The 26,951-nt window shown below is 34.8% G+C and overlaps 1 protein-coding gene across 5 annotated transcripts; it reads right to left on the reverse strand.

The window, feature by feature from the left end:
* Positions 1-85: 85 nt before the first annotated feature.
* On the reverse strand, positions 86-15,782 carry LOC100249833 (protein ALTERED PHOSPHATE STARVATION RESPONSE 1). 5 transcript variants are annotated; one of them, XM_010657408.3, is made up of 8 exons: positions 15,460-15,750; positions 15,185-15,305; positions 14,897-15,042; positions 13,229-14,728; positions 11,810-11,994; positions 2,999-3,222; positions 1,859-2,189; positions 86-837 (listed from the first exon to the last, which is right to left on the reverse strand). In XM_010657408.3, the coding sequence occupies exons 4-8, from the start codon at positions 14,022-14,024 to the stop codon at positions 415-417; spliced, it is 1,959 nt and encodes a 652-aa protein (XP_010655710.1). In that variant the 5' UTR covers positions 14,025-14,728; positions 14,897-15,042; positions 15,185-15,305; positions 15,460-15,750; the 3' UTR covers positions 86-414. The 5 variants fall into 5 exon arrangements, with proteins under 5 accessions (XP_010655710.1, XP_010655711.1, XP_010655712.1 ...); XM_010657409.3 differs by having other exon boundaries at positions 13,229-14,742; XM_010657410.3 differs by lacking the exon at positions 14,897-15,042 and having other exon boundaries at positions 13,229-14,742; positions 15,460-15,782.
* Positions 15,783-26,951: the final 11,169 nt, after the last annotated feature.

A 26,951-nucleotide genomic window follows, 5' to 3' on the forward strand; every position in this document is an offset into this window, starting at 1 on the left:
AAGAACCAGTAAAGCTAAAGCTTTTTGAGCATCACTTGCTTAGATTGTGACTTTTGCATTTAGATATGCTGGGACTCGTTGAAAATGTAGAAAGTTTCAAATAGTATAGAAAATGGAGCATAAGCAACTACTTCAAAATGGTCATAAAGACAGCTGATTACAAGAATAAAAATAAAATTTATGTATATATTCTCATCTCACTTGATCTAGACCATCTGATTCAAGAAGAGGTAGACCATCAGATCTTCAAGTATTTGCCACAGCATATCAGTCACTCGTATATATAAACAAATTCTCTCTGGACAATCGCTGGTAAATGCAAGTAACTTGGAACTAGAGACCAGAGTCCCCAACCTGTGGTGCCGATACATATTGTGATCTGAACAAATTTAATTCATTGGGTCTGGACAATCCTCATGACAAAACTGCTTGTTTGGCATAGCTGTGGACAGCCTCAAAAGCCTGAGCACAAACACTCGAGAATCCCATTAGTGCCTGGAATACATTGGGAAGACTTGTCTGTAGGTTGTTCACAGTCATGGCCTGGCTAACCTGGACAGAGTTCAGATACTTGGCCTTTGCGTCCTCAACCCGCTTCCTTAATGCCTCAGTTTTTGTCCGCTTGACTGACAAAGGATGTTTAGGGCTCAAAGACAGATGTGTGTCTCCAACAATGCTTCCTTCAAGCTTATTTTCCAATTCAAATAGTGAATTTAACTCCTTTTGCAACCTTCTTTCAAGTTTTTCTGATTTTTTCAGCAGGTTGCATTCTTCAGCCTGCTGCAATACTATAGAGTGGATAGCTGATAAAAGATTCTTAATGGCTTCTGAAGCTACCTGTAACCACATTAAATTAAGGACTAAAATTTGTCCATAGAAAAGATGATCAAAGAAAATCTGTTTAAATGTGTTACTATGTAACTAAAATGAGAATTGTTCTAGATCAACAAAGATCTAGCTTAGCTCATTGTGACCAAGAAACCACTAGTTCTTGTCTGGCAAAGCTGGCCATATAATTCATCTATATCACCCTGAGTTAATGCAGCACATGCTGGATTTCTGGGCCAGAACAATGAGCCTCTTTTAAGGTTAGGCTCTATTCATGCCATAATAGCGACAGCTCCTTAATCAAAATCTGAGCATGTCCACTCAGGACAAACCCATAAACCTTGTCCTCATCATTTGTTGAAATCTAAAGTGAATTGATTTTTCAGAAAAACATCAGAAAAAGAAATTGGTTCAAGTAAATGCTATTTGAAACTCGGTAGACTGGTTTCAAATCCTGTGCAAGGCAGGATGGACTGATTCAAATTCCCATGGAATGTCCTAAAACAGCATAACTCAATAATCCAACTCTCCCCAAACTCAATTGTAAACCCTCACACTTATTTTCAGTCCCATTAGACTTTAAGATTACTGCTACACCCAGATCATTAGTGAAGACACTACTGATCCACAGGAGAGTGTATTCATGAGTACACCCTCCTTCAGGGAGAACAGGCCCTGATACCAACCAATCTAAAGCTTGCTTACCAGAACGTATTAACACCACTTTTGATTTGTCCATCCATTTTCTATTCTCTATGCAACCATGGCTTGAACAGTTGATATCCCTAATTCTCAACCAAATACACAAACATGCACTACTTCTATCATATGTGGACTTCATTTTATTCTATTGGAAATCATTAATTTCCAACCCTAAAATATAACATGAAGTTGTGCAATGTGAGAACAAATAAGTGGAGGGGTAAGCCATAATATGGGTGGGATATTGTTTGACCATTTTTAGATCAATGACTTTTTAGATCATTCAGAACCGTAATAAACTTGAGTTAAAATTATACCATACCAGTACCTTATCAGGAAATCTGTCAAGGGCAAGCTGCCATTCTTCACAGAGAGTACGAACTACAGGTGCACAATGACTCTGTTGACTATCACTCGCAAGGCGTTCTGTGAGTTGGATCCACCTGCAGAGGGCCCTTACATACTCCTGTTGAGATTTCATGAGTTTACAAAAGCTATTGTACCATGAAGTGACCTCGGTTTCAAGCTGAGCTGTTGCCTGGCGATGAAAATCCGTAGTTGAGTCTCTGATCTGATGATTGGTAAGATGATTCACCTGCTGAGAAATATGCTTTTGAACTTGATGGCACTCATACATTGTTCTCCACATGTGCATCAACCTAAAAAGATTCAGCCACATATTTGAGAATCAAGTAAAATACAATCTTATTTACTCTTCTATATGGAGCACTTGAGCATTCACATATGTCAACAAAGAAAGTAAAGCCAGTTAAAAGAAAAAAAAATTGATTTCAGGCAAGGAAATCCAGTGCACGTCTCCAGTGAGAATTTGATCAAGAAGGATTTGTCTAATTTCCCTAACCAGGAAGAATTAAAGCATTCCTTTAAGCCGTTTTCCTCCAAGGTCTAGAAAGCATTGCTGAGCCTTCCTATTAACATCAATGTATTCACCAAACTCAGTCATGGTTCCAAAAAGCCACTCATTCAAACATGCTAACCAAAAATAAAAGCAGAGAAACAAAGGGTCTTTTAATGACATTGGGTAATGAGTATATCATCATATGGGTAACAATGACATGTATCATCATCATCATCATAGAAGCAAGGAGACAAAAGTCTTTTAATGACATTGAATAATTAATATATAATCATAGTGGTAACAATGACATGCATCATTATCATTATCATATTATAAAAAACAAATAGTTCATTCATTAAAATGCAAAATAATATGGGATGATGATAACCAATCTATTTCTGGATAGATTCATACAAAGGATAAATAAATAAATAATCATTCCATTCGATTTGGAGAAATTGAACTTCAAAAAATATTACTTTGTTTGTGCCCCACACAATAGCTGTAGAAGTTGCTAAAATATCATTCCTGAATCAATTTTAATCTAGTATCAAGTGCTGACACAATAAAAGCCCTTCTGTGTTAGATATCAATGTTCAGAACTCTTACCCAGAAGTTAATGCAACCAGCTGAGGGTACAGTTCATCGTCTATGAGCTTCAGAATAGATGAACAAGTTCTGCTTATTGATTGCTGCAGAGCAATCATGTCAGACTGCAAACTCTCAACACAAGATCGAGTTTTCTCAATCTTGGTCCAATCTTGGTCTTCTTCTTCTTGTTTTTGCAGTAGTAAGGACTTTCTCTCATGCAATAATTTCGTAATCTCCTCATCCTATATAATATTGTAAAACTGATTGTCAAAGAACAAGGACAATTCACAAAAAGAAAGCAACATTTTAAAAAACAAATTAAAAAAAATGAAGCAAAGTTAGATAATATTTTTTCTTTTTCTGATAGGCAAAATCAGATAGTAACTTCTTCTAGAGAGAGAATGGTAAGGACGTTGAAGGTCTCTGTGGAGAGGAAGACCTTCTTGGTTAGGCTTGAAGGCAAGTCCGATGGAAAATAGTGCTCGCTTACAGAGTACAATAGAGGCTCTGTTTTCGCCTTAGGTTTTGAGAAGGAAGAGGTTGGTTGGTTGATCGAACATTTGACGAAGGTCATTGAGCTGAAGAGTTACATGGGTTTCAACAGAAAATACAGGGGAAAATCTAGTGTCCATTTAATGGAGGTATGCTTCAACAACCATGGTAGGTGTCACACCCTCGAAAATCACCCTAAATTTTTCACCTAGTGCGCGGTGCTAAGGACCCCTCCTTAGCCAACCTTCCTTCCCAATCTTCACAACACTCACACACAAGCAACAGCAAACCAAAAGGAAACAAGGACACACGAGATTACAGGAATTTCTTCCCAACTTGTATTAGTTCTCAACCTACAAGATACAAAATTGTTCCTTGAGCCAGAGGATAATGCTTCCAACCCAAGCATTCGGAGATCCTCTTTCTCTCCTTCCTCTCTCTCCCTCTCAAGGCTGCAGGAGTCCTATTTAAAAGACTGGCTCTGCAGTTTTTCCTCTGGTGGTGGTGCAACTGCCCAGAACCGCTCTGAACTGCTGGTATAACTACCCACCACCCAGATGGTGGCCTGCTGAGAAACCACCCACTTGCATCAGCATCAGTTTTGCCTCAGCCCACTGTCAGTCTATACAGCTCCTTGACTTGCTCACTAGCTGTCCAAGCTGTATCAGTGTGCCTCCCCCACGCTGATGAGTGAGCCCAAGCCATGTCGAGGTGCCCATGGTCTGGGCCTGTTGCTTTCCCTTCTTTTGTCAGGTTCCGCTTCAACGAACCATGGCATTGCGCCCATGGCTATTCCCTCTTGGTGCACAGGGCATTGCGCCCCTGTGCTGTGCATAGGCGTTTGGGTGCTAATCGGCTGTTTGTCTGATGCCCCATCTGGCCATGGCATTACGCCCATGGTCTTCTTGGCTGGCTTGCTTGCACAAGGTTTAGGCGCCCTCGTGCCGGCGCGGGGAGGGGCTAGGCCACATCATGCCCCGTGCTGTTGCAGCCACGGGTTGCATGCTACACATGTCGTGGAGCCCATGCGTGCATGCTCAATTGCCATGCGTGTCCTAAGCACGCCCAAGGCCTTGCCAGGGTGCCTTCTTGGTGCGGTCAAGGCTCGCCCTTGGTGCTCATCTCCCTTGAGACACCCACCCCCCCCCCCCCCTCCTTAAAGAGCAATACGGGCCGTTTACAAAGTTTCTGGAGGAGACATCAATATGTCTGAGGAGACATAATGGAGATATTTAAATAAATACAAATTAATTTAAATTCTCAAAATATCCCTCTGCACCACTCCTTAGCCCAAGTGCCTTCAAGGTGCGCATGGTGCCTGTCTGGCTTGCCCTTGGTGCGCGCCTGGCCCGTCCGTGGTGCGCGCACGGTGCGCATCTGGCTCGCCCGCGGTGCGCGCGCGGTGCTCGTCTGACTCATTTGTGATTCTCACACTAAGCTTCAGGGGTTTGAACCACCAACCCTCTAGGCTTCCCTTGCTTTCAACCCAGGCTCTCATGGGTGCAAGGCCTACCCATGAGGCCTATTTTTCCCGGTCTAAATCAAGTGGCTAAGGGGCTGACAGTAGGTTTATAAGGCTTTCGGAGTTCGCCTCCAACAGAAAGTCAACTTTCCTGGTAATACCTGAGGGCATGAAGGGCAGGGGATGGGAGCAACTAAAAAGAGCGTTGTCTTCAATGCTGGTGGTCCCCTCCTCGAATATAGATGAAAAGGGAAGGCAATGCAGGGAAGAAAGATTTAATCACAAACATGTGGGTCTTTTGTATCGGTCCTTCGCGAATGTAGTTAGAGAAGAAGGACCGAGGAGAGGAGGCCTTGTTCCAGTTGGGAGGTGGGCGAGAGTCGTGGTGTGCGAATGCCCAGCAAATTTTGATAACTGGGTTGAGGTTGGCCGTGCTCCGGCGAAAAGATTAAGGCAAAAAGGTGTGGTGACTATCGTCCCCTTCTATGGTGGAAAAGGTTTATTTTTTGTAGAAACAATAGAGGAAGCTCTCTCTCTCCAGGAATTAAGGTTTCTCAAGATTACGGGAGGATATACAGTCCAATTGAGAAGGTGGTCGCCAAGGGAAAATTCAGAAGTCGTGGGGAAGTTCAGAGGAGGATGGATAGAATTACAGGAATTGCCCTTTCATTTATGGTCTGAGGAAACATCTGAAGAAAATTGTGGAGCAATGGGGGCCGGTGACAGAGATCGATTGGCGAACGTTGAAATTGCATGATCTTTGCAAGGCAAGGGTGAGAATTTTAATGAAGGAACCGTCAGTTCTCCCAGCTTTGATCGAGGTGATAGATGGGGGATGGGTGTTCACAATTTCAGTTGCAGTGGTCGAAGTTGAAGACGTTAGGCGAGGTAGAGAAATGTGTGAGTCAACTCAAGAGGATTATGAGCCTCACTCGTGGACAGGTGGCAGAAGACCGAATGAGAACTAGATCAACGGCTGAAAGAAGGTCTTTTGTTGGGGCAGCTGGCAAAATGAAGGAGGGTGGAGATAGTCAAAAGGCTGAATCAATTCCCATGGGGACACATGGAAAAAGATCGGAAGTGGGGAACAGCTGGTTCCAACCCTCATCGTCGTTCATTTTGAATTCAAACAAACAGAGAATAGGGCCTATTGGGCCAAAGCAGGATGGTGAAGTTTGGGCCGGAGGGGACAAGGCCCACTCAATTGATGAGGAAGGGCATCGGGCCTCTAATTCAAAGCAAGAGAGAAGGGCCCAATCTCCTCTTAATCCCAGACCACTGGTAGAAGCAGACTTGGGCTGGGAGAGGGGTGATAATTTAAAAGGCCCGCTTTCAAAGTTAGGCCAAAATCGAGAGGAAAGTAGCCCACTTTTGAGAAGGGCTCTTTACGCAAAGAAAGCTCCTTTGCAATGGGAAAGGGGAAGTTAGTCTTAAAGGTCTCTGATGCCCAGCCGAGGGGCTCGGTGATGAAGTTCGGTTCAAAGAAGTTGTGGACTACTCTTATTCCTCCAAGTTCTGGATGCCGACAAGGGGTTCAAAGTCAAAGTGAGCCTCTAACGCATGAGAAGCCATCGTCAGATTATGAAGCTCCTCCAAAGGAAGATGCTTTCGAAGCGGGAACACAGATGGAACGAAGATTCAACGCGAGTCCACTCACTTTTTATCGATCATCAGGGTTCTGAAAGAGGTGTTCAGGGGAAGGGGCTTCGTCGATAAAAGGAGACGCGGATTTGCACAAATCCTCTAACGATGAAGACAGAGCAAGATATAAGGGCCTCGAGGGTTTTGTTCATCGTGGCTCATCAGGCACAGTTTTTCCTTCTAATCCAGTAATCAAAGAAAAATGGCTCAACTTTGTGGGGACTTATGGACAGATGGTAGCAAAAAACGTGGAGGTATCTTCGTCTTCACATTCTTAGTCATCTTTGTCATTTTTTCCCCCTCCCTTTGGCTTGGCACTCCCACCTCTGAGTCCTCCTGTTCCCGTTCTTCCCAGTTCAATCATTCCGTCTCAGTATCCTACGAAATCTCGAGTTATTTCTGAAATTTTTTCTAAAAAAAATGACAATGGTGCTTTATGTCAAGAGTCCGTTGGCAATCCTAACCTAGATGTTGTGGAATCCTAGTTAGCTTATCTGAACCAAATGCCCGAGGGTATTAACCCCCTTAAGACCATGCCCGATATGTCTAATGAGGCCCCCAACCTAGTTACAGTTAGCCAAGGCGAAGCTAAGTTCTCCCCGTTGGGTAAGTTCCAAATAAAAGGCCTTTCCCCCAGCAAAATGGCTAAAGTTTGTGAGGTCTTAAGTGCTCTGGATATTAAGGTGTATTCTAAGAGGAAGAACATAGTCTCCACAAGTATTTAAGACTTGTTGGAATTGGTATGGAGGTTTAGGGTCAGTAAGGTTTATCCATGAAAATTATTAGTTGGAATACTAGGGGTTTGGGATCTAGGAAAAAACGAAGGGTGGTTAATGATTTTTTGCGACTTGAGAATCCGGATGTTGTGATGTTTCAGGAAACAAAAAAGGAGGTGTGTGACAGAAGGTTTGTTGGTAGTGTCTAGACGGTTAGAAATAAAGAGTGGGCTGCTCTTCCAGCAAGCGGGGCTTCAGGTGGGATTTTGATTATTTGGGACTCTAAGAAACTGTGTAGTGAGGAGGTGGTAATAGGCTCCTTTTCTGTCTCAGTCAAGTTTGTGTTGGATGGATGCGGACCCCAGTGGTTGTCCACAATTTATGGCCCAAACAATCCCTTACTTAGGAAGGATTTTTAGGTGGAGCTTTTAGACATTTTTGGCCTTTCTTTTCCTTTATGGTGTGTGGACGGTGATTTTAATGTTATAAGGAGAAGTTCAGAAAAATTGGGAGGCTCTAGTTTAACTTCTAGCATGAGGGACTTTGATGGTTTTATAAGAGATTGTGAATTACTTGACCCCCCTTTACGGAATGCCCCATTCATTTGGTCAAACATGCAAGAGTCACCTGTGTGTAAGAGATTGGATCGGTTTCTTTACTCAAATAAGTGGGAGCATTTCTTCCCTCAAAGCCTTCAAGAAGTTCTTCCTAGATGGACATCGAATCATTGGCCGATAGTTTTGGACACCAATCCGTTCAAGTGGGGCCCAACACCTTTTAGGTTTGAGAATACGTGGCTGCAACATCCTAGTTTCAAAGAATGTTTCAGTAGTTGGTGGAGAGGTTTTCAAGGAAATGGTTAGGAAGGTCACAAGTTTATGAGGAAGTTACAATTTGTTAAGGCCAAATTGAAAGGTTGGAATAAGGATTCTTTTGGAAAGCTAAAGGAAAGGAAAAAAAGCATCCTGAATGAAATAGCTAACATTGACGCCATTGAGCAAGAAGGGATTCTCTCTTCTGAACTTTCGGCTCAAAGAGCTTTAAGAAAAGGGGAGCTAGAGGAATTAGTTTTGAGGAAAGAAATTCATTGGAGACAAAAAGCTAGGGTGAAATGGGTTAAAGAAGGGGATTGCAATTCAAAGTTTTTTCACAAAGTGGCTAATGGCAGACGATATAGGAAATTCATCAAATTTTTGGAGAACGAAAGAGTTTTAGTATTGAATAATTCTAAGAGCATCACAGAGGAGATCTTACTTTATTTTGAAAAGCTCTACTCGAGTCCTCCTAGAGAGTCTTGGAGAGTAGAAGGCTTAGATTGGTCCCCTATCTCAGAAGAGAGTGTGCTTCTAGGTTGGATTCCCCTTTTACTGAAGAAAAGATTTCCAAAGTCATCTTTCAGTTAGATAGGGATAAGGCACCGGGGCCTAATGGATTTACCATTGCAATGTTTCAAGATTGTTGGGATGTGATCAAGGAGGACTTAGTGAGGGTGCTCGCAGAGTTTCACAGAAGCGGGATTATCAATCAAAGCACCAATGCCTCCATTGTTCTTTTGCCCAAAAAAAGCCAGACAAAGAAAATCTCAGACTTTAGACCTATTAGCTTGATCACTTGTCTCTATAAGATAATAATCAAAGTTCTATCAAGGTGATTAAGAGGGGTACTACATGAAACTATCCATTCTACTCAGGATGCTTTTGTTCAAGGAAGACAAATTTTAGACGTAGTTCTTATAACCAATGAGATAGTGGATGAGAAAAGACGATCAGGGGAGGAAGGAGTTGTCTTCAAAATTGACTTTGAAAAGGCTTACGACCATGTGAGTTGGGATTTTTTGGATCATGTGTTGGAGAAGAAGGGGTTTAGTCCTAAATGGAGGACCTGGATCAGAGGTTGTTTGTCTACAGTCTCTTATGCAGTTTTAGTGAATGGAAACGCTAAAGGGTGGGTCAAGGCAACTAGAGGATTAAGACAAGGTGACCCTCTATCCCCTTTTCTGTTTACTATCATCACAGATGTGTTGAGTAGGATGTTGTTGAGAGCAAAGGAAAGAAGTTTGTTGGAGGGTTTCAAGGTAGGTAGGAATAGAACAAGGGGGTCCCATTTTCAATTTGTAGATGATACCATTTTCTTTTCTAACACTTGTGTGGAAGATCTACAAACTCTCAAGAGTTTATTGTTAGTGTTTGGGCAAATTTCTGGGCTTAAGGTCAATCTTGACAGGAGTAATCTTTTTTGCATCAACTTTGATAAGAATCATCTTTCTAGGTTGGCCTTGATGCTTGATTGCAAGGCTTCTGATTGACTTATACTCTACCTAGGTCTTCCTTTGGGAGGGAATCCAAAGGCTTGTGGCTTTTTGGATCCAATGATTGACAGAATCTCGCAGAGATTAGATGGGTGGCAAAAGGCTAACTTATCATTTGGAGGTAGGATAACTCTTATCCATTCATGTTTTTCCCACATTCCTAGCTACTTTCTCTCCTTGTTTAAGATTCCCGTTTCAGTGGCTACAAAAATTGAGAGATTGCAAAGGGATTTCCTATGGTCAGGGGTTGGGGAAGGTAAAAGAGATCATCTTGTTAGTTGGGATGTAGTGTGTAAACCAAAGGTAAAAGGGGGATTGGGTTTTGGGAAGATTTCTCTAAGGAATCTCGCTCTTTTAGGGAAATGGTTGTAGAGGTATCTTAGGAAGAGTTCAGCTCTATGGCATCAGGTCATTTTAAGCATTTATGGGACACATTCTAATGGTTGGGATGCCAACACTATAGTTAGATGGTTACATCGTTGTCCTTGGAAGGCTATTGCATAAGCCTTTCTGGATTTTTCCAAGTATACTCAGTTTGTGGTAGGAAATGGGGAAAGAATTCGCTTTTGGGAAGACTTGTGATGGGAGGACCAATCTTTGGGATTCCAATATCCAAGACTATTTAGAGTAGTCATGGATAAAAATATTTCTATATCTTCAATTCTCGGTTCTACTCGCCCCTTCTCTTGGAACTTTAATTTTCATCGTAACCTTTCCGATTCTGAGATAGAAGATTTAGAAAGCCTCATGCGGTCACTTGATTGTTTGCATTTATCCCCATCGGTTTCAGATGCGAGATCCTGGTCTTTATCTTCTTTAGGGATATTTACAGTCAAGTCATTTTTTCTAGCCTTGTCCCACCTTTTCGATTCATCTCCAATTTTCCCTACTAAGTTTGTATGGAATTCTCAAGTCCCTTTTAAAGTCAAGTCCTTCGTCTGGTTAGTGGCACACAAGAAGGTAAATTCTAATAACTTGCTACAATTGAAAAGACTCTACAAAGCTCTTAGTCCTAACATTTATAAGTTGTGTATGAAGCATAGAGAATTACCAGATCATCTTTTCCTACATTGTTCCTTAACGATGGGGTTGTGGCACAGATTATTTCAGTTAGCCAAGATGGATTGGGTTCCCCCGAGAAGCATCTCCGACATGATGTCCATCAATTATAAAGGTTTTGGATTATCCAAGAGAGGGATAGTTTTGTGGCAAACTGAGTGCATTGCTTTAATTTGGGTTGTGTGGCGAGAAAGAAATGCGATAATATTTGAGGATAAAGCAAGGAATTCAGAGAATCTATGGGATTCCATTCACTTCCTTGCTTCTCTTTGGGCTTTTTGTTCCATGGTTTTTAAGGGCATTCCCCTTAATGTGTTACAACTAGATTGGCTAGCATTGTGTAGCTCCAACGGGATGGTCTAGCCTAGAGAGTTTGTTTGTTTTTACATTGAAGGTTCTTGTTGTTTAGTTTTTTCTTTGGTGGGAGGATTCCTCATCCTTCTATTGTACTTCTTATTTCTATCAATATATCTCTTTGTCGTTTCCTATCAAAATAAAAATAAAAAAAATCAGATAATAACTTTTAATACAACCAAGTAAACCATCCAAGGGAAATGCCAAACAATTGCACTAAATCGAGAATTTGCTCAACCACCTTAGGCAGGATATAAATAAACTCATTACTACTATAAGTGAGCCAGAATTAAACTTACAGAGTAATCGACAAGAAATGATTAACGCCCATTTGAATCTTCACACAATTTTCTAATTTCCAAAGAATGCATTACAGTGGTAGGATCGATAAAATTGTTATCCAGAGTGATACTCTGTCTACAAACTTAAAAAAGATTGTTCTGAGATATCTGTATGCATGGACAGAAGCATTTTTTAGGATGGACAGTGTCCCTCCCTCACAGTTAACAGATGGCTATACAAGATAAGACTCATTTGTTCCTTTCCTGCTCAATTTCTCTCTTCTTTTGTCTTTTCAGTTGTTTTCATTTGCTGCTTCTTGTGCTTTTTTTAGTATGAACTCTCTCTGTTTGCTGTGGATGATTCATCTCTACTTCCCCATATGCCTTCCCCATTTTTCAATAACAATTATTTTATCTTTAGAAAGAAACAGCAGCATTCCAAGATGATCCAGATAAAGTAAAAAGCACATTGCTCATTAGTTTGGCTAATCATTAAGAGTCAAACACCCTTGTTACCTTAACCTCCTTGTAGAGTCTCCGCTCCTCAGCATAAAGTTTGTCAAGTGTAATGCAATGAACTCCAGGCATGCACGGTTCATTAGGACCAGAAGACTCTGCAGCATCTCTTGCAAATTGAAGCGACTTAGAAGACCAACTCCATGATAATGCACTAAAAACCTTGGCAGAATTGCACCTCTTCCCTGTAAACAATACACCTATAACTTATAACAAATTCCTAGACAAACTTGATGAGCAGATTCTTTTTTTTTCTTTTGATAGGCAAATCTTGATAACCAAAGCTGTGAAGTAAAAACAAGGCCAACATGTTATGTGAGAAAGCAAATACTTACAAGGTGAATATAGGCAGCAAGGATCAGCTACAACAGGAAAAGGCTTACCAGAGAGGGCATACAAGTCAAACAAGCACACAACACAATGCTTAAATCTAAATTACCAACAAGGACAATCAACTAATATCCTCATAACCAACTGTTCTTGGTCAGATAAAACATTGTGCAATTAACAAAAGAGAGAATATTTTCTTATTTTGCCGGTATAACAAACTATCAGATTTATTCTTCATATAGGGGACTGAAGTTGGGAGATTAAGGTGGGATTTTCAGACCCAATTGGCTTTTAGTTAATAATAGTAGATATTCTTGCCCTGTGAGTATGATGGGAATAGAATACTCCACCAACAGGTTTAGTCTTGTATTCTGGTTGTATGACCATGAAGCAAATAATTAGAAAACCTACTTCTAAAAGCTTATGATTATCAGTCAACATTATTTTCCAGAAAATTAAACAAACACTAACAATAAAGGAAGTAGATTAGATTTGCTTGCGGTAGACAATTTATAAAGTTAAATTTGTCACAGTATACACATTTTAAACTGTTGATAAATCAGTAGGTTTGGAATGATGGAGTGCAGACTATGGTTGAGGCTCAACTCAACCCCATCTGTGGGAACCAATGGTAAGACCCTACAGTTGGTGAATAACACACAGGACACACTCCATGGTTTAAGTATCATGTTGGTAAAATTGATTCACAAAATCAACCTGTCATTGATCAAAGTAGACTAAACTTCAACCTTAAGAATAGACCCTAAAGACCATTATGGTAAAACAACGCAAATATAGTTTGATTAGTAAAGTTCTAACCATCCCAAAACCACCAATTCATAGCTAACTCAATATCACAGAAAAGGGTAGGCCCAAATGAGATAAGAAAACTACGGGAAACGTATTAAAAACGCTGCTTGCAGCCATAAATCTAAAGCCCAAACTCACAGTGAAACATTTGATAAGTAGAAGGAACACTCATTCACAGTGTAACATTTGCTCTCTCGAAACAGAACAAGATAAAAACAAATAAAGGCAGCAGAACATCAAAGAAACAACAGATAGTTTTATTTGGAGGAGAGCATTTACTCTTGTTTTCTTTAAAATCCTGCTGAAGAAAAGTGTCTCCTCTGTTGATGTCCATAAGAACAGCTATATCATTTCCACCAGCTGATGCCTTGAGGAAATAATCATCCAACTCCTTCACAATACCTGTCAAGGTCTTCTTGCTCCTCCAGACTACCATGGCCATATCTGCAGTGTCTTTGGTGTGCCAACTCACCATTGACGAATTATCATCGACCAATTCAATAGTGTGTGGCTTCTCAGGAAGCAAATGTAGACCATTATTGACAACAGCTTCCTCTTCCTGGTCTTCTTCCTCAAATTCTGTGTTGGTCTCTGCCCAATTTTCCTCTTCAACTGGCTCCTCTGCAGTTGCATTATTCTTCTCACGAGGTGGCAACGATGTGCTGAAAGGGTCCCAAAATTCCCAATGTGAGCTTGAAATTGGAGGTGGTGGTGGGGTGCAACTATCATCTTCACCAATCTCTATACTTTCTTCTTGGGCAATTTCATCCTTTTGGTTATTGTTGAACTTTCTTAAATCAGGACTAAAGGGAGGTGGTGGAGGAGGGGAAGGAGGCAAAGGGGGAGGCGGTGATGGAGGCAACACTAGGCCGAAAGGGGTATTTTCAAGCTCTAATGACTCCGACTCGGTGAACTGGCGGAGTGTTACCCCAGTGTTCTTCAAGGCTCTTAAATAAGCCAATTGGGCATCTGCAAATTCTCCTCTAAACCCCACTAAATGTTTCATAAGCTTCTTCCTCTCCTTGCAAACCTGCACTCTCTCTTCCTTGTCAATCCTGGAGGCAGCACAACCCATTTCTTGTATATATGGGAAGAAGCAGTAAAGACCAGTTTCTCAATGAAGATTAACCCCTAAAATATTACAGGGAGAACAAACCCCTATGCAGGATTTTCATGTAACAATAATACAAATTCGATTGCAACAGTTAACAGGAGCTGCTTTTTGCAAATTGTTAAGGCATATGAACCTTCCTAGTTGCGATCACCTCAAACTATCATCATACCTCAAAACCCTCCACATCTTACGAAATCCATGAACTTGTCTGATGATTCAGAAACCTCAAAGAAGACAAGCAGAACAGTAAACAAGATGCCCGATTATAATACCTCCAAATCTCAAATTGTCATCATAAAACTCCAACAAAAGATTGTTCCATTGATTTTCCCCAGTCTACTCAACCAAAAAAGATCATCACACACAAAAAAAAAAGGGAAACCCTTAAATCCTCCACATCCAAAATCTACTGTTCTTAAACTACATGCATTACTATATCACTTGATTCAAGGACCCAAAGAAAAAAAGAAAAACGAGTAGGAAACAAGCGCGCCCACTTCAAAATCTCCATAACTCACAAACCCAAAAGGCTGCAACCCAAAAATTCCCAATGGGTGAGATTGTTTCCTTGATTTTCCCAAGCATATTCAGCAAAATGTTGTTGATGGCCAAACAACAAACCCCCAAAACTCCAAAATCCTCAGCATGCAGTGTTCCTACAGTTCCTGCATTGCCATGTCTGGCGATTCAGAGTCCACAGAGAAGACAAAGAGCACAATAAACAAGAGTACCGGTTTCAATATCCACATAACGTATAAAAAAACAAATCTGTAATTACTCAAAATCTTTAAAGAAAATCAGAAATACAAATGGGTCAGAGAATATCAGCTTACAGAGAATTTAATCTGAAAAAAGGAACGTGGAAAAAAAAAAAAGAGAGACAGGAAAACAGTGGCCCTGACATGGAAGCTGTCAGAGACAGAACACTGCATCAACTGCAAAACCCAACAAAGAAAATGCCAACCCAACTGTTGTTTTTCTGCAAAGAAAGAAAAAAAAAGAGAAGTGGCTAGGGTTTGAAACAGTGAAAAAGATTAAAGAGGAAAACAAAACAGAAAAAAAAAACAAGAAGCACAGAAAGTAGAATCTTAAAACGGAAAAAAAATTGAAGAGAAACCCACTTAAGTGTGATTGCTGTTGATGCTTTACAAAGGGAGAACACCAACACGCAGCAGAGAGAGAGATGATGAGCTCAGAACCCGAGAGAAGCAGCTGAGCATGAGAAGAAGCATCCAAAGTAGCCTAGCGCATTATAGCAAAATAAAACAAAAATTAAAGAATTAAAAAATAAAAAATAAAACCCACTACCATTAATAATTATGGGGCAGTCCTATCACATGCATCTAAAGCATATTTCTTTCTTCCCCTTTTGAATTATTGTTTCAGAAGAGTGTACCCTGTAGTCTGTCCAGTGTCTGCCATGGTGCCATGACATGGCAACTGCGCATGCTAGATGGAGTGTGGTGCATGCGCATGTTAGCAGAAACGGGCATTTATCACCATTCACCACCACCACCAATCACCATCATCGCCCATGACTAGACCCATTTGGGACTTAAACTCCTAAGAATCCAAAGTTCAAAATCCAGGAGGCCTCCCTCCATTTTCATTCTTTTTCCAATTTTCTTTACTTTTTTTTCTTTTTTCAAATTTTTTCAACAAGTCCTCACTTCTCAGTTGATTTCAAATCTCTTTTTCTGACCTCTTACATCATCTCACAGCTCAATTTATTTTCATTGTACTGTTGCTTTTGTACCATGTCTCTCACCTTATCCAAGGAATCAAAACTAAGTCCCTTTTGTACTTGCTCATCTTGGAATTTTAAAAGAAAAATTCTTTACTTATAGGGGTTGTTTGGATGATTTATTACATCTAATATTAAAAGAAAAAAAAAACCTAATCAGCTAAAATTTAAAAACAAAAATAAGAAAATTGGTTTGATCATGGTATTTGAAAGTGGAGTTACTTTTGAAGAAAGAAAAGAACCTTTTGGTGATTAAAGATAAAATTATTTATTAATAATATAAAAATCAAGTATATAAATAAATGGATGGATTTTAAGTGCTTAATTGGTGATGGTAGAAAGTTCTTAATGTTACAAAATTTAATGACAAATTACTTCCATTTTTATGGGTGTGAAAATTTTTAAAATTCATTTATTTTGTTTATAGAATTTGTAATAAATTACAATATTTTACTCTATGGAGATTTTATTTATAGAATTTGGAATAAAAAAGTGAAAATATTTTTTTTTTCTTTTTAATTTTGAATGGCTTTTGCAGTGGAGAGGAAAGAGAATTGAGTTGTGTTTGATTGGTGAGTTGAAGAGACTTGGGAGGAAATACAGAGGAAGGTGAATGAATCCTTTTCAATAATATCAATGGGATTATTGGGAAATGGGGAGGAAGATGATTGGTTTGTACCTCTAATAATTGGATTTGGCTGAAAATAATTTATGACATGAGGGTATTTTGATTTGTAAAAAAAATAATAATAATTCATGGATAAATAAGGTGAAACTATACAATAAAATAAATGAAGGATTAATTGATTGAGATAAGAGTGCATTTTACGATTTTAATCCTATCTCTGATCGAACTATTTCTACTTACTCTTTTTTAAATTCAAATTAATAATTTCTTAGAATATATTGTTAAAAGATCCTCAATTCTTAATGAAGTTGATATAACAAATGGTTTGGTAACCAAGTAATAAAAGGAATTTCAAAGCAAAAATAAAGTAAAGGTAGAGATTGTACCTTCTCATTCTCTTGATGATCTCTTTTCCTCTTAGTTTTTCTAGAATTTGCCAAAAAAAAAAAAAAAAACACGATCAAATCCAAAGAGGTCTGAGGAAAGAAAAATAATCTAAATTTCATGATTTAAACATTTAGAATTGGATTATATTAAGCCACTATTCAGGATTCCCACATCAAAAAACAGGGCATCAATTCAAATTTAGTAAAAGATGGAGTCAAAGGAAACACCCAATAAAGGTTTAAGGTTGAAGTAAAACACAGCACAATCTGAATGGAGTGATGATCATGAAGAAAGCAAATTATTCCAAAGCAAAGTTCATTGAGGTTGAAATTTTTTCTCAGCAGAGGAATCTTTTGACTCTCTAATTTCTACTTTCTACCTGAGTACAATTAATTCATAAACTTAGTGAAGAAGAAATCTTGGAGCTACTCCACATATGCCTGACTTCCATGGATAGAGTCCAAAGAGTATTGCATGACACATCATTTTCCTTTTCTATGTCATAACCCCACTTTTCATCCAAATTTTCTACCCTCTTCTTTTCTTTTTTTTAATCTCTAAGTTATTTTCATTTTCTAAAATCAATTATTAAGTTTTGGTGATCAAAATTATAGTGAAATCGATGAAAAAGCGAAAATCAGTAAGGGTTAAGTTAGAATAAAATCAAAATTTCAAAGACATTAAGAGCCCGTTTGGTAGTGATTCTAGTGGAAGTGTTTTTATTTGAAGTGTTTTCTGCTATAGTGTTTATGTGAAAAACACTTTTATGATAATCAGAAAAAATGATTCTAAAGTGTTTTTGATAATATATTGTATAAATATAAAAACACTTTTAATATTAATAAATTACCAAAAAGGACATACAATTTTAATTAAAAAAATGGTATGATAAATAAAAAAAACTTTTTATTAATGAAAAAACATCTAAATCACTAAAAAAAATTATATTGAATAAAAGATAATTTTAAAATTAAAATAATATATGATTACCTATTAATTTCTAAAAAAAAAAAAAAGACTTTTCTAATTAAAAATAATAATTTTTTTATCACTATACTAAAATTTTAAAAAATATTTACAAAAAACATCTAAATCAATAAAAAAAAAAGATTGAATAAAAGATAATTTTAAAAGTAAAACAATATATGACCACCTATTAATTTCTAAAAAAAAAAAAGATTTTTCTAATTGATTTATCATTGGGGGGCATTTTTGGAATATTTCAAAAAAATTGAAGTGTTTTTTTAAAAAAAACACCTGTCAAGTGATTCTCTAAAAATCACTTCAAGTGTTTTTCCAGATTTTCAAAAGTGTTTTTTAAAATTTACCAAACACTTTATTTTCATCTCAAAAACACTTAACAGTATTTTTAAGAGTAGAAACACTTTTAAAAATCACTGCCAAACGGGCTCTAAGTCCATGACACTACTTCTAGTGAAAGTGTTTTTTATTACAAGTGTTTTCTTTCACAACACTTCTATAAAAAATGTTTTTACGAGAATTTGGAAAAGTGATTATAATAATGTTTTGATAAGATATCACATAAGTACAAAAATAATTTTAATAATAATAAACGACTAAAAATGACATTTATTATAAAAAGAAAATGTTATAATAAACTAAAAACTTTTTTTTACAAAAAGACCATATAAACATTTATATGGTTAAAAAAACAAAAAAAAAATATGAAAGAAAAGTGAAAAATAAAGAGGAGAGTGAGAAGGACACAAATAGTGAAAGAGAAACAAATAATAGCGGAAAAATGATATTTTATAAATATATGAAAAAAATTTAAATATTCTTTTAAAGAAATACCTCCCAAGTGCTTCTCTAAAACACACTTCAAATGTTTTTCTAAATTTTTAAAAGTGATATTCAAAATATTATCAAACACTTATTTTTACCTTAAAAACGTTTTTAAGTATTTTTAGGACTAAAAACACTTAAAAAAAACGTAACAAACTCTTCATATCAAACTCTATCTAATCATATCAATTAACCTCCATTATTCAACAATAATATCCTCGAGGTGTCACCCACAAAATCCACCAAATGCATAGACAAAATTGAAGCCTACCTAACTCCCAACCTTTTACGAGAGACCATGATTCCAAAATAGTCGATTTTAGTTCACTATTAATTAAAAACAGATTCAACCATACTACATCTTAAATCATTTAGGCATTGTATGCACCTTAACAATCATATCTTTTGTACGACCAAAACTTTGTTTCATTTTCATTAAAATTAAGAGATGCTTGCTTCCATGTGTTACGAAATAAAAATAAGGTTAAATGCTAAGTGAAATAATGATATAAGTAACTTAGAATAAAACCAAACCTTATTAAGGTATTTGTGTCAAACACTATTAAACTATCCTAAGTGTTAAAAGATGACATTGTAACATATTTTTGCAGGTACCCGAACATGTATATATATATATTAAAAATTATAATACTTATTTATTTATAAATTATATTTATTTAATATAATTTAAAATTTAAAAAAATTATAATACTTTAAAATATTTTTAAAAATTAAGTAGGACAAAATGAGTATTTCTCATTCTCACCCATCATGTCTATTTTTATCTTTTGAGTTTAGAATGAGAATATGTTTAAATAATCTAAAATGAAATTGGAATGAGGTGAATTATCCCGAACCCGCATGGATGCATCATGCATTGAGCTTTCCCTACCATCTAAAACTATCATCAATTTGCCTTGCACCAAACTTTGTTGGCTTCCCAACCTTTGTTAGCTTCTATATACCACAGGCGTAAAGATATCATGGCCGCGGGGGGTGGGGCGCGCGGGGCGGCGCGCAAAGTGCTCCCTGAAAATTTTAAAATATGTCTTGTGGATAAAAAGTTATCAATCAGCGTTAAGCCAAATTGATGACTTCCCTCTATATAATTCTGACAAAGCATACACCCAAAACAAGTCAGATAAAGCCAGTGACCGCAAAGTAATGACAAAACATGCTTTAGATAAAGGCAATCACTTCAAAATAAGGACATTCAATTTTTTATTGGAGTTTGGGTTCCAAGTTTTCCTTTTGTCCATAAAATTATAAATTATTTATTTTTGTTGATAAATTATTTAAAAAAAAACTTATTTGAAATGATCTTTTAATACAAATTTTAAAATGGTATTTTGAAGCTGAATTTTAGTATGGGAGAGGTTTTTATCAAATTTTAATCTCGATTATAAAAAGTGTAGAATAAAATCTAGATTGATGGATAATGGTACAAATAATGGAATCAAGGTATAAAACAATGAAAATAAAATATAAAATAGTGAGACCAGACTCGATCCGAAACAATAAAACTTAAATGTATTCGGGTTACACTTTTTCATAAGTAGATGAATCCCTAATCAAACAAAAGTAAAATCAGAATGGTAGGTGAAATAAACATATCAGACCAAAGTCACAGTAGCCTTATAGGATTGGATATAGGGTTTGGCTAGCCCAAATCCTGCCAAACCCAAAAATCAAGTTTTTAGGTTAGGAGATGCCTTGTTAGAGTTCTAAGTTCTAACCCTAGGTAATATTAATAATACTTAACCTATTTTATAAGAATATTCATAGATAAAAAAAATAAATAAATAAGAAGATTAAAGGGAAAAGATGAGAGTTTTCAAACATTACTTCCAATATATTGCTAATTTCATTCACATCTGTTGAGGTTTGTGTAAATACATTAAATCACTATTGGTTTTAAATTTTATCAATTAACATCCAAATAAATGTATTTCATATATAAAATTTATTTTTTAAAAAATAAATATAATTTTTTAGAGAATTACTAAATTTACCTGTTTAAATGTTTTTTTTTAAATAAATTTATAGGAATGCAAACTAATAAAATTTAAAACCAATAGCAATTATGTATATTTATATTAAACTTTAAAAGATCCGTTGATATTATATCCCTCTGATACTTCTTAAATCCTAAAATTCTTAGGTTTTGAATTGTCAAGGATCATATACCTAAACAATATGCAATATATAACAACAATAGCAATCAAAGCCCACAAAAGAACAAAACAAACAAAACACAAAGTGGCTTTCTAGATTAAGCAATAGTGAACTTACCTATTATTTTATGATCACTATTATTTTATCACTAATCACATCATAGGTAAGATTAGGTTTATATTATGACAGCTTTCTAATCAAGCAATCTATGGTTCATTGACCAAAGTGTGTCTTTATTTATTTATTAATATTATTAATTTTATTTTAAAACCCCTCTTGGCTTATCCTCAATGTAGAAAATTCAATCATTCAAATGGTGGGTGAGTTTGAATAAGGTATTTTCATTAGTAGCTTTGGACTTAGGCACATGGCTACTAAGCAAGCTAGGTGCATATAAATTTACATATACTCCCTTTTGTTATTCCTCCTCACAAACTAATGTGAATTTTTCTCAAACTTCTTCAATTAATAAATAGCAATTTTCCACACTCCCATGAGCCTAAATTGTTAGTGGTAAAGTGAGGAGAAAGGGGATGATAGGAGTTAAGTGAGACATTGAAAAATAATAAAGGATTGTCTTTTATTAATTTAAAGGTAAATTAAAATTTTGACAATACATTTAAGGCACTTCTAAATTTGAGTGCCTTAGATTTTAGAAGTAAAAAATGTTGAGTAATTTTTATTTTTATACTTTTATTTTTCGATTTTTCTATGAAATTTTAGAAATAGGAAGTAAATATATAATTAGATATGAATTTTAAAATTGTTTCTAAATTCTTAACTGTTAAAACAAAAATTAGAAAATAAGTACGCAATCAAAACAAAGTATAGGCAAATATGTCACTGATAAATTCGAAAATTATATTTATGTTATTACATTTGTCTTGAAAATTTTAATGAAAAATAATTATTTTTTAATAACATGTGGATGAATTATTATTTGGAATTATATTTTTCATTTGGTATAATACACCTGCCATGACTTGTACCTCAAGTAGTAAAGGATTGGGATTGTAGTCTTGTTTAATTCAAGAGAAAACTTCAAGAAGGATCATAGAGAGAAAAAATAAAAGATATATCACATCATTGTTAAAAAAATCTATAGTTACTTACAAAAATGAACGATGAGTGGATAGAGGGATTGCAGATAAGTTATTTAAATAGTTAAGAACTAAAACATCGTCCTCAATGCAATCTCAATTCTGATTGCAAGCTGTAACTTGCTTCCATGAAGCTAGAATCGCTAGTAATCGTCAATCAACCATCCCAATTTCTATGTCACATCTTAATAATAAACATGACGCATGTACATTTATTTTTGGAAGATAATCCTCAAATATTATGAAATATTTAAACAAAAATTAAAATTCAATATGTGATATCATTTGCTTGTTTGCTCATTTCTAAGAATCTCACCCCGGGAGAAAACACCTCCACAAAAATATGTATCAAGAAAATAATTAAAGCACTACAAAATTATGTTTTATAGGGAATGAGAATGTTTTTTGGGCATGCCTTGTAATGATGGATAAGTATGATTGACAATTATTTTCATGGGGGCCATTGGACACAAACACATTAAATTTGATACTAACTTGTATGATATTTTTTCATTCTTGTGTCATATAAGTTTGGATTGGAGCCATTATCTACTTTACATCATACAAATCGCCATCATACATTAAAGAATTCGTCAAGTAGCAAATTTATATCCAAAAACAGTTAGAAAATGAATAATTTTAGAATTAATGCTGCCAAAATTTGGTTGGCTCCATTTTCGGAAATAATGGGAATTGACTCAAAAATTATTTTTATAATTGTAAATTATGTAAATATTATTTGAAGTTGAAAAATTATAACTATATTTTTGTTTAAAAAAATTTTGTATAAGAATAATATTTTATTTAATATGTAAAAAAATTAAGATATTGAACTTGTATATATTAGCCTTGATGTTTAAAAATTTTCTAACTCCTCTAAAAAGAAACATTGCAAAACACACTTGTGAACTTCTTATGTTTGCATATGATCGGCTCTGAATTTTCATAAATTTATAATAATATTCAATGAGTTGTGAAAACGAGATTACAGAAAGCTTTAAGTATTCTTCTTTCTATCAACATCAAATATCTCAATTGTTTTCTATTGTCTAAATCAAAATAAAAAATAGTTTTTTTTTTTTTTTAAATTATCAAGAGCTCACAAAATAGTTATAATTTAAAGCCAATTTAACTTACTTCCCACTTCATGTAATGAATAGAATTTTATTGTAGGTGCCAAATAAGAGATCTAATGAATCTAAGGAATTTTCTTTGGTTTCTTGAGAAGTATTCCTAGTAGAATTTCTTTGGTGCCAAGCAAGGAAGCCTTGTGAGCACCCTAGGGCCGTGGTCCATAACTTGAGAAACTATCCCTACTTATGAATAATTAAGTATTAAAAGAATAGTGATTACATACATTTGTTGCTTGTGCAATTAGAATACTAAAAATATTGACCATATATTAAGAAAATATTCTTTTATTCAAGGAAGTTAAGATCACATTAAATTTAATTGTCATACTCCTTTATCCCATTAAAATTATTATTATTATTATTTTTATTGTTTTTTTATCTTCGTTTGAAATAGTATACAAAAATATTGACTATATATTTAGAAGATAATGAATTTGAGATCACATCAAGTTTAATTATCTTACTCTTCTATCTCATTAAGCATTAATATTACTATTTTTTTTATCTTGGCTTGAAACATTATACAAAAATTACAAATTTTCAAAAAATATTGTCATTATAAAGTAAAACACATGAATTCATAGAAATCAAATAGTAATTATGGAGAACTATTCCAACTCCATTCTTGTCATTGAGAAAGTATCTTTCACGTTAAAAATAAATCTGCACAATTTTCTGGTTGATTATTTTATTTAGATTGAATGACGAAACATCATTTTAATATGTTGACTTTGTATACTATTCCCTTATAAATAAATGGCATTACCATAAATCCATTGTGGTCTTGAAATTAGATAATAATGGAAACAATAACCCTAGTCATCATCTCCATATCTAATTTACTTACAAATTTTATTGGGTACGCCTTATATACTACCTTTTGAGCAATCCTCTCAACAATTAAGAGATCCATTTGAGGAACATGGGTACTAGTTGAAGTAATGAGCACCCTAATACGAGGGTGAGTGAAAAACAAATTCAATGGACTTCTCAGATTAGTGAAAAATTTAAGCTAAATTTTGATGGATCAATGATGAGGAATAAAAGTGCATTTGGATTAGCGATTAATAACTATAATGAAATTATAAAAAAGGGTTATAAGCAAACATCTATGTAATACATTAACAATTATTATAGATTGTATTGTTTTAAGATATGATGTGTTAGCCATTAGGAACAATGGATTCCGTAATCTAAGAATCGGGAACAACTTTAAAATAATAATAAAAAGGGTAAAATTTTGGATTTTATTAAGATATTAATAGAAAATACTTGAAAATTAATGAAAAATAATATTATAAAAAAATGTTGAAAATTGAGAACAATAACTAGTGTTATGAGTTTTTAAAAACTCCATCACAAAGACTCGTAATTTCTTAAAATTGTTCTCAATTTTTTTATGACATGATTTTTTATTTTATTTTATTTTCTTTTCTTTTAGGAGTAATCATCAAGTAGCTTAACAACTGTTCAATTTTCCGGATTTAATAATTTTTTTACAAACTTAAACAAATGTTTTTAAAAACATTGGGGAGAAAAAGGAAAAAGGAAAAAGCAAGCGTTTGGAGTCAGCACTACCAAGCCGATAAGACATTGAACAGAGCCGAGCCGAGGCAACGTATAAACCCTTAAAAATGTTGTGGCTTGAGATACGGAAAACAGCTTTTAGAGAGGAGAGCGGCGCAATTTAAGGAGCCGCTAATTCCAAGGCGCATTGAGCATTGATAGAGCGACTAGAGAGGCACGCAAAACTATACCGTTTTCTTGACGGTAGAAGTCATTGACTGTGGCCACAATTTCGTATATTTTTCCTTTAATTTTTTATTTTTCTGTCTGTCAGTTTAGAATTTAGATTATTATTTTTCATCATTCCCCACGCTCGCTGCTAATAAATACGGTCCGTACAGTCCCAAAGCTATCTCCACTTCAAGTTTCAAATTTGAAATTATAATTGGTATTTATGTTACATCTAAGAAATATTCATATTAGTTTTACCCTTTTATTTAATTAATTTTACATAAAATAAAAAAATAGTTTTAATAAAAATAAAGTATTAAATTTATAATATTTATTTATTTATAAATTATATTATTTTTAATATAAATTAATATTTTTAAAATTAAAAATAATAAATTATTTTAATGGGATGGAGATTGACATTAGAACAACAACAATAAATTATATATATATATATATATATATATATATATATATATATAATTAAATCAATTAACAAATGAGAATGAGAAAAGTTTAAATAGTCAAGGTGGGTAGAAATAGGCATAATCCATCTTGTGGTTATCTCTAACTCCTTAACCCCTAACTCCAATGAAGGAGGTTCATTAGATGAGTTTTTTGCGCTATATGTTATATCATATATATTTTGTTATTATAGCATAATTTAAGGATAAATATAAATGAATTAGGGGTGAAATTAACATTTTTTTAAAACTTATTGGGAATGTGTTTAGGTAGCTCACACTACCCTATTTAATATAATAAAATAAAAAATTATATTTAATACATATAAAATAAAAACTATTTTTAATAAACAAATTATAAAATTTTAATATTTACTTTATGTATAAATTATATTTGTTTTTAAAGTATGAAAAATTCTCATATCTATACCATCCATTCCACCAATTTATTTGCTTTTTTTCTTAGACAAGGATAGAAATAAGTTTAAATAAATGAGACATAATTGGGATGGGTGATACGTCTCTAACCCATCATTGTCTACTCTTTGTAAAGAATTGTACAATAAAATGGATTTTTTTTTAATAAAAAAAGATAAAAAAATGAAGTTATATTTTGGTCTTTGTTAATCTTTCAAGGTTAAAAATTATGCCTAAGTTGTTGTCCATTTATGTTAAAACTTATGGTATAAGTCACAATTAAGAATTTCTGAGAGGGAGGATTAAAAAAATAAAAGAGAAGGCATAATAAGAGAGGAAAGAAATCATAGTAATACTTGATTTGAAGTCCTAACAAATATGTTGAAACCTTTGCATTCATGATTGATAGTAGAGGGGGATGACTAAGAATAGTACACTTATTCTCATGAGTATGATTGCCTTGCCACTTTAAAGGTCATGTGCCAACTTGCTCCATAATGCCCTTTCTGTTTTCAGGGCCACCCCATTCTTAGTATCTGTCTCTTCTTCAATCTCTACACTTTTTTTTTTTTTTGTCACAGCTCCTTCTTTGTATTTTTAGTAAAGTTAAAAATGAAAGGGAAAATCAGCCTAGATAAGACCTTAACCCTCTAAACTTTTTGAACAATTGTAACATGTGTTTGAGATATTTTTTTGTTGAAGTGCTTTTAATTTGTAGTGGTTTTGCTAATTACTTTCTTTTTAAAAATATCTTCAAGGAAAATTGAGGGTGTTGTTAAAATTACTCTAAAATAGACAGAGACAGTAACAAAATGATATTGAAATGAATTAATCTAATTTCAATTCTTAAGCAAGTTGGAATAGGTCAAGACAATATCTAAATCTGTTCCAAATTTTAATATTGATCCTAATTAAGAGAAAAAAAAAATTCAAACCTACCTTGTGATGTTTCAGTCTGTTCCAAACTTCCAAAACCGATCCTAATTAAGAAAAAAAAAATTCAAACCTAACCCTTCACAATTTATTTTTAACTCTAAACATTTGAATATAAAAAATAAATTTTTGAAGCATTTTTAGCATTATATTATATAACAAAAAATTGATTTTTATGAGGATCATTTATCAATTGATTATTTAGAAATTGAAATTAGTTTTAACGAATTTTCACACACATTTCAATTATACAAGTTAATTTCAGCTAATTGGATTTTTCTTAATAAAGGTTTCATTAAAAAATAAATTAAGAAGAAAATACAAGATAAGTTGAGAAAAAACTGTCCTTGTTATTCACAAGGAG

Source organism: Vitis vinifera, chromosome 10 (genome assembly GCF_030704535.1).
Source record: "Vitis vinifera cultivar Pinot Noir 40024 chromosome 10, ASM3070453v1".
NCBI classification, from domain to species: Eukaryota; Viridiplantae; Streptophyta; class Magnoliopsida; order Vitales; family Vitaceae; genus Vitis; species Vitis vinifera.

Bases quoted from the DNA above. Each gene is read 5' to 3' on its own strand.
- LOC100249833 (XM_010657410.3), bottom strand. From the start codon at position 14,024: ATGGGTTGTGCTGCCTCCAGGATTGACAAGGAAGAGAGAGTGCAGGTT. The intron at 11,995-13,228 runs GTAAATGCTCTC...TATTGTTTACAG, and splicing joins GGATTTTAAAGAAAACAAGA to GGAAGAGGTGCAATTCTGCC. The intron at 3,223-11,809 runs GTAACAAGGGTG...AATATTATATAG, and splicing joins GACTCTACAAGGAGGTTAAG to GATGAGGAGATTACGAAATT.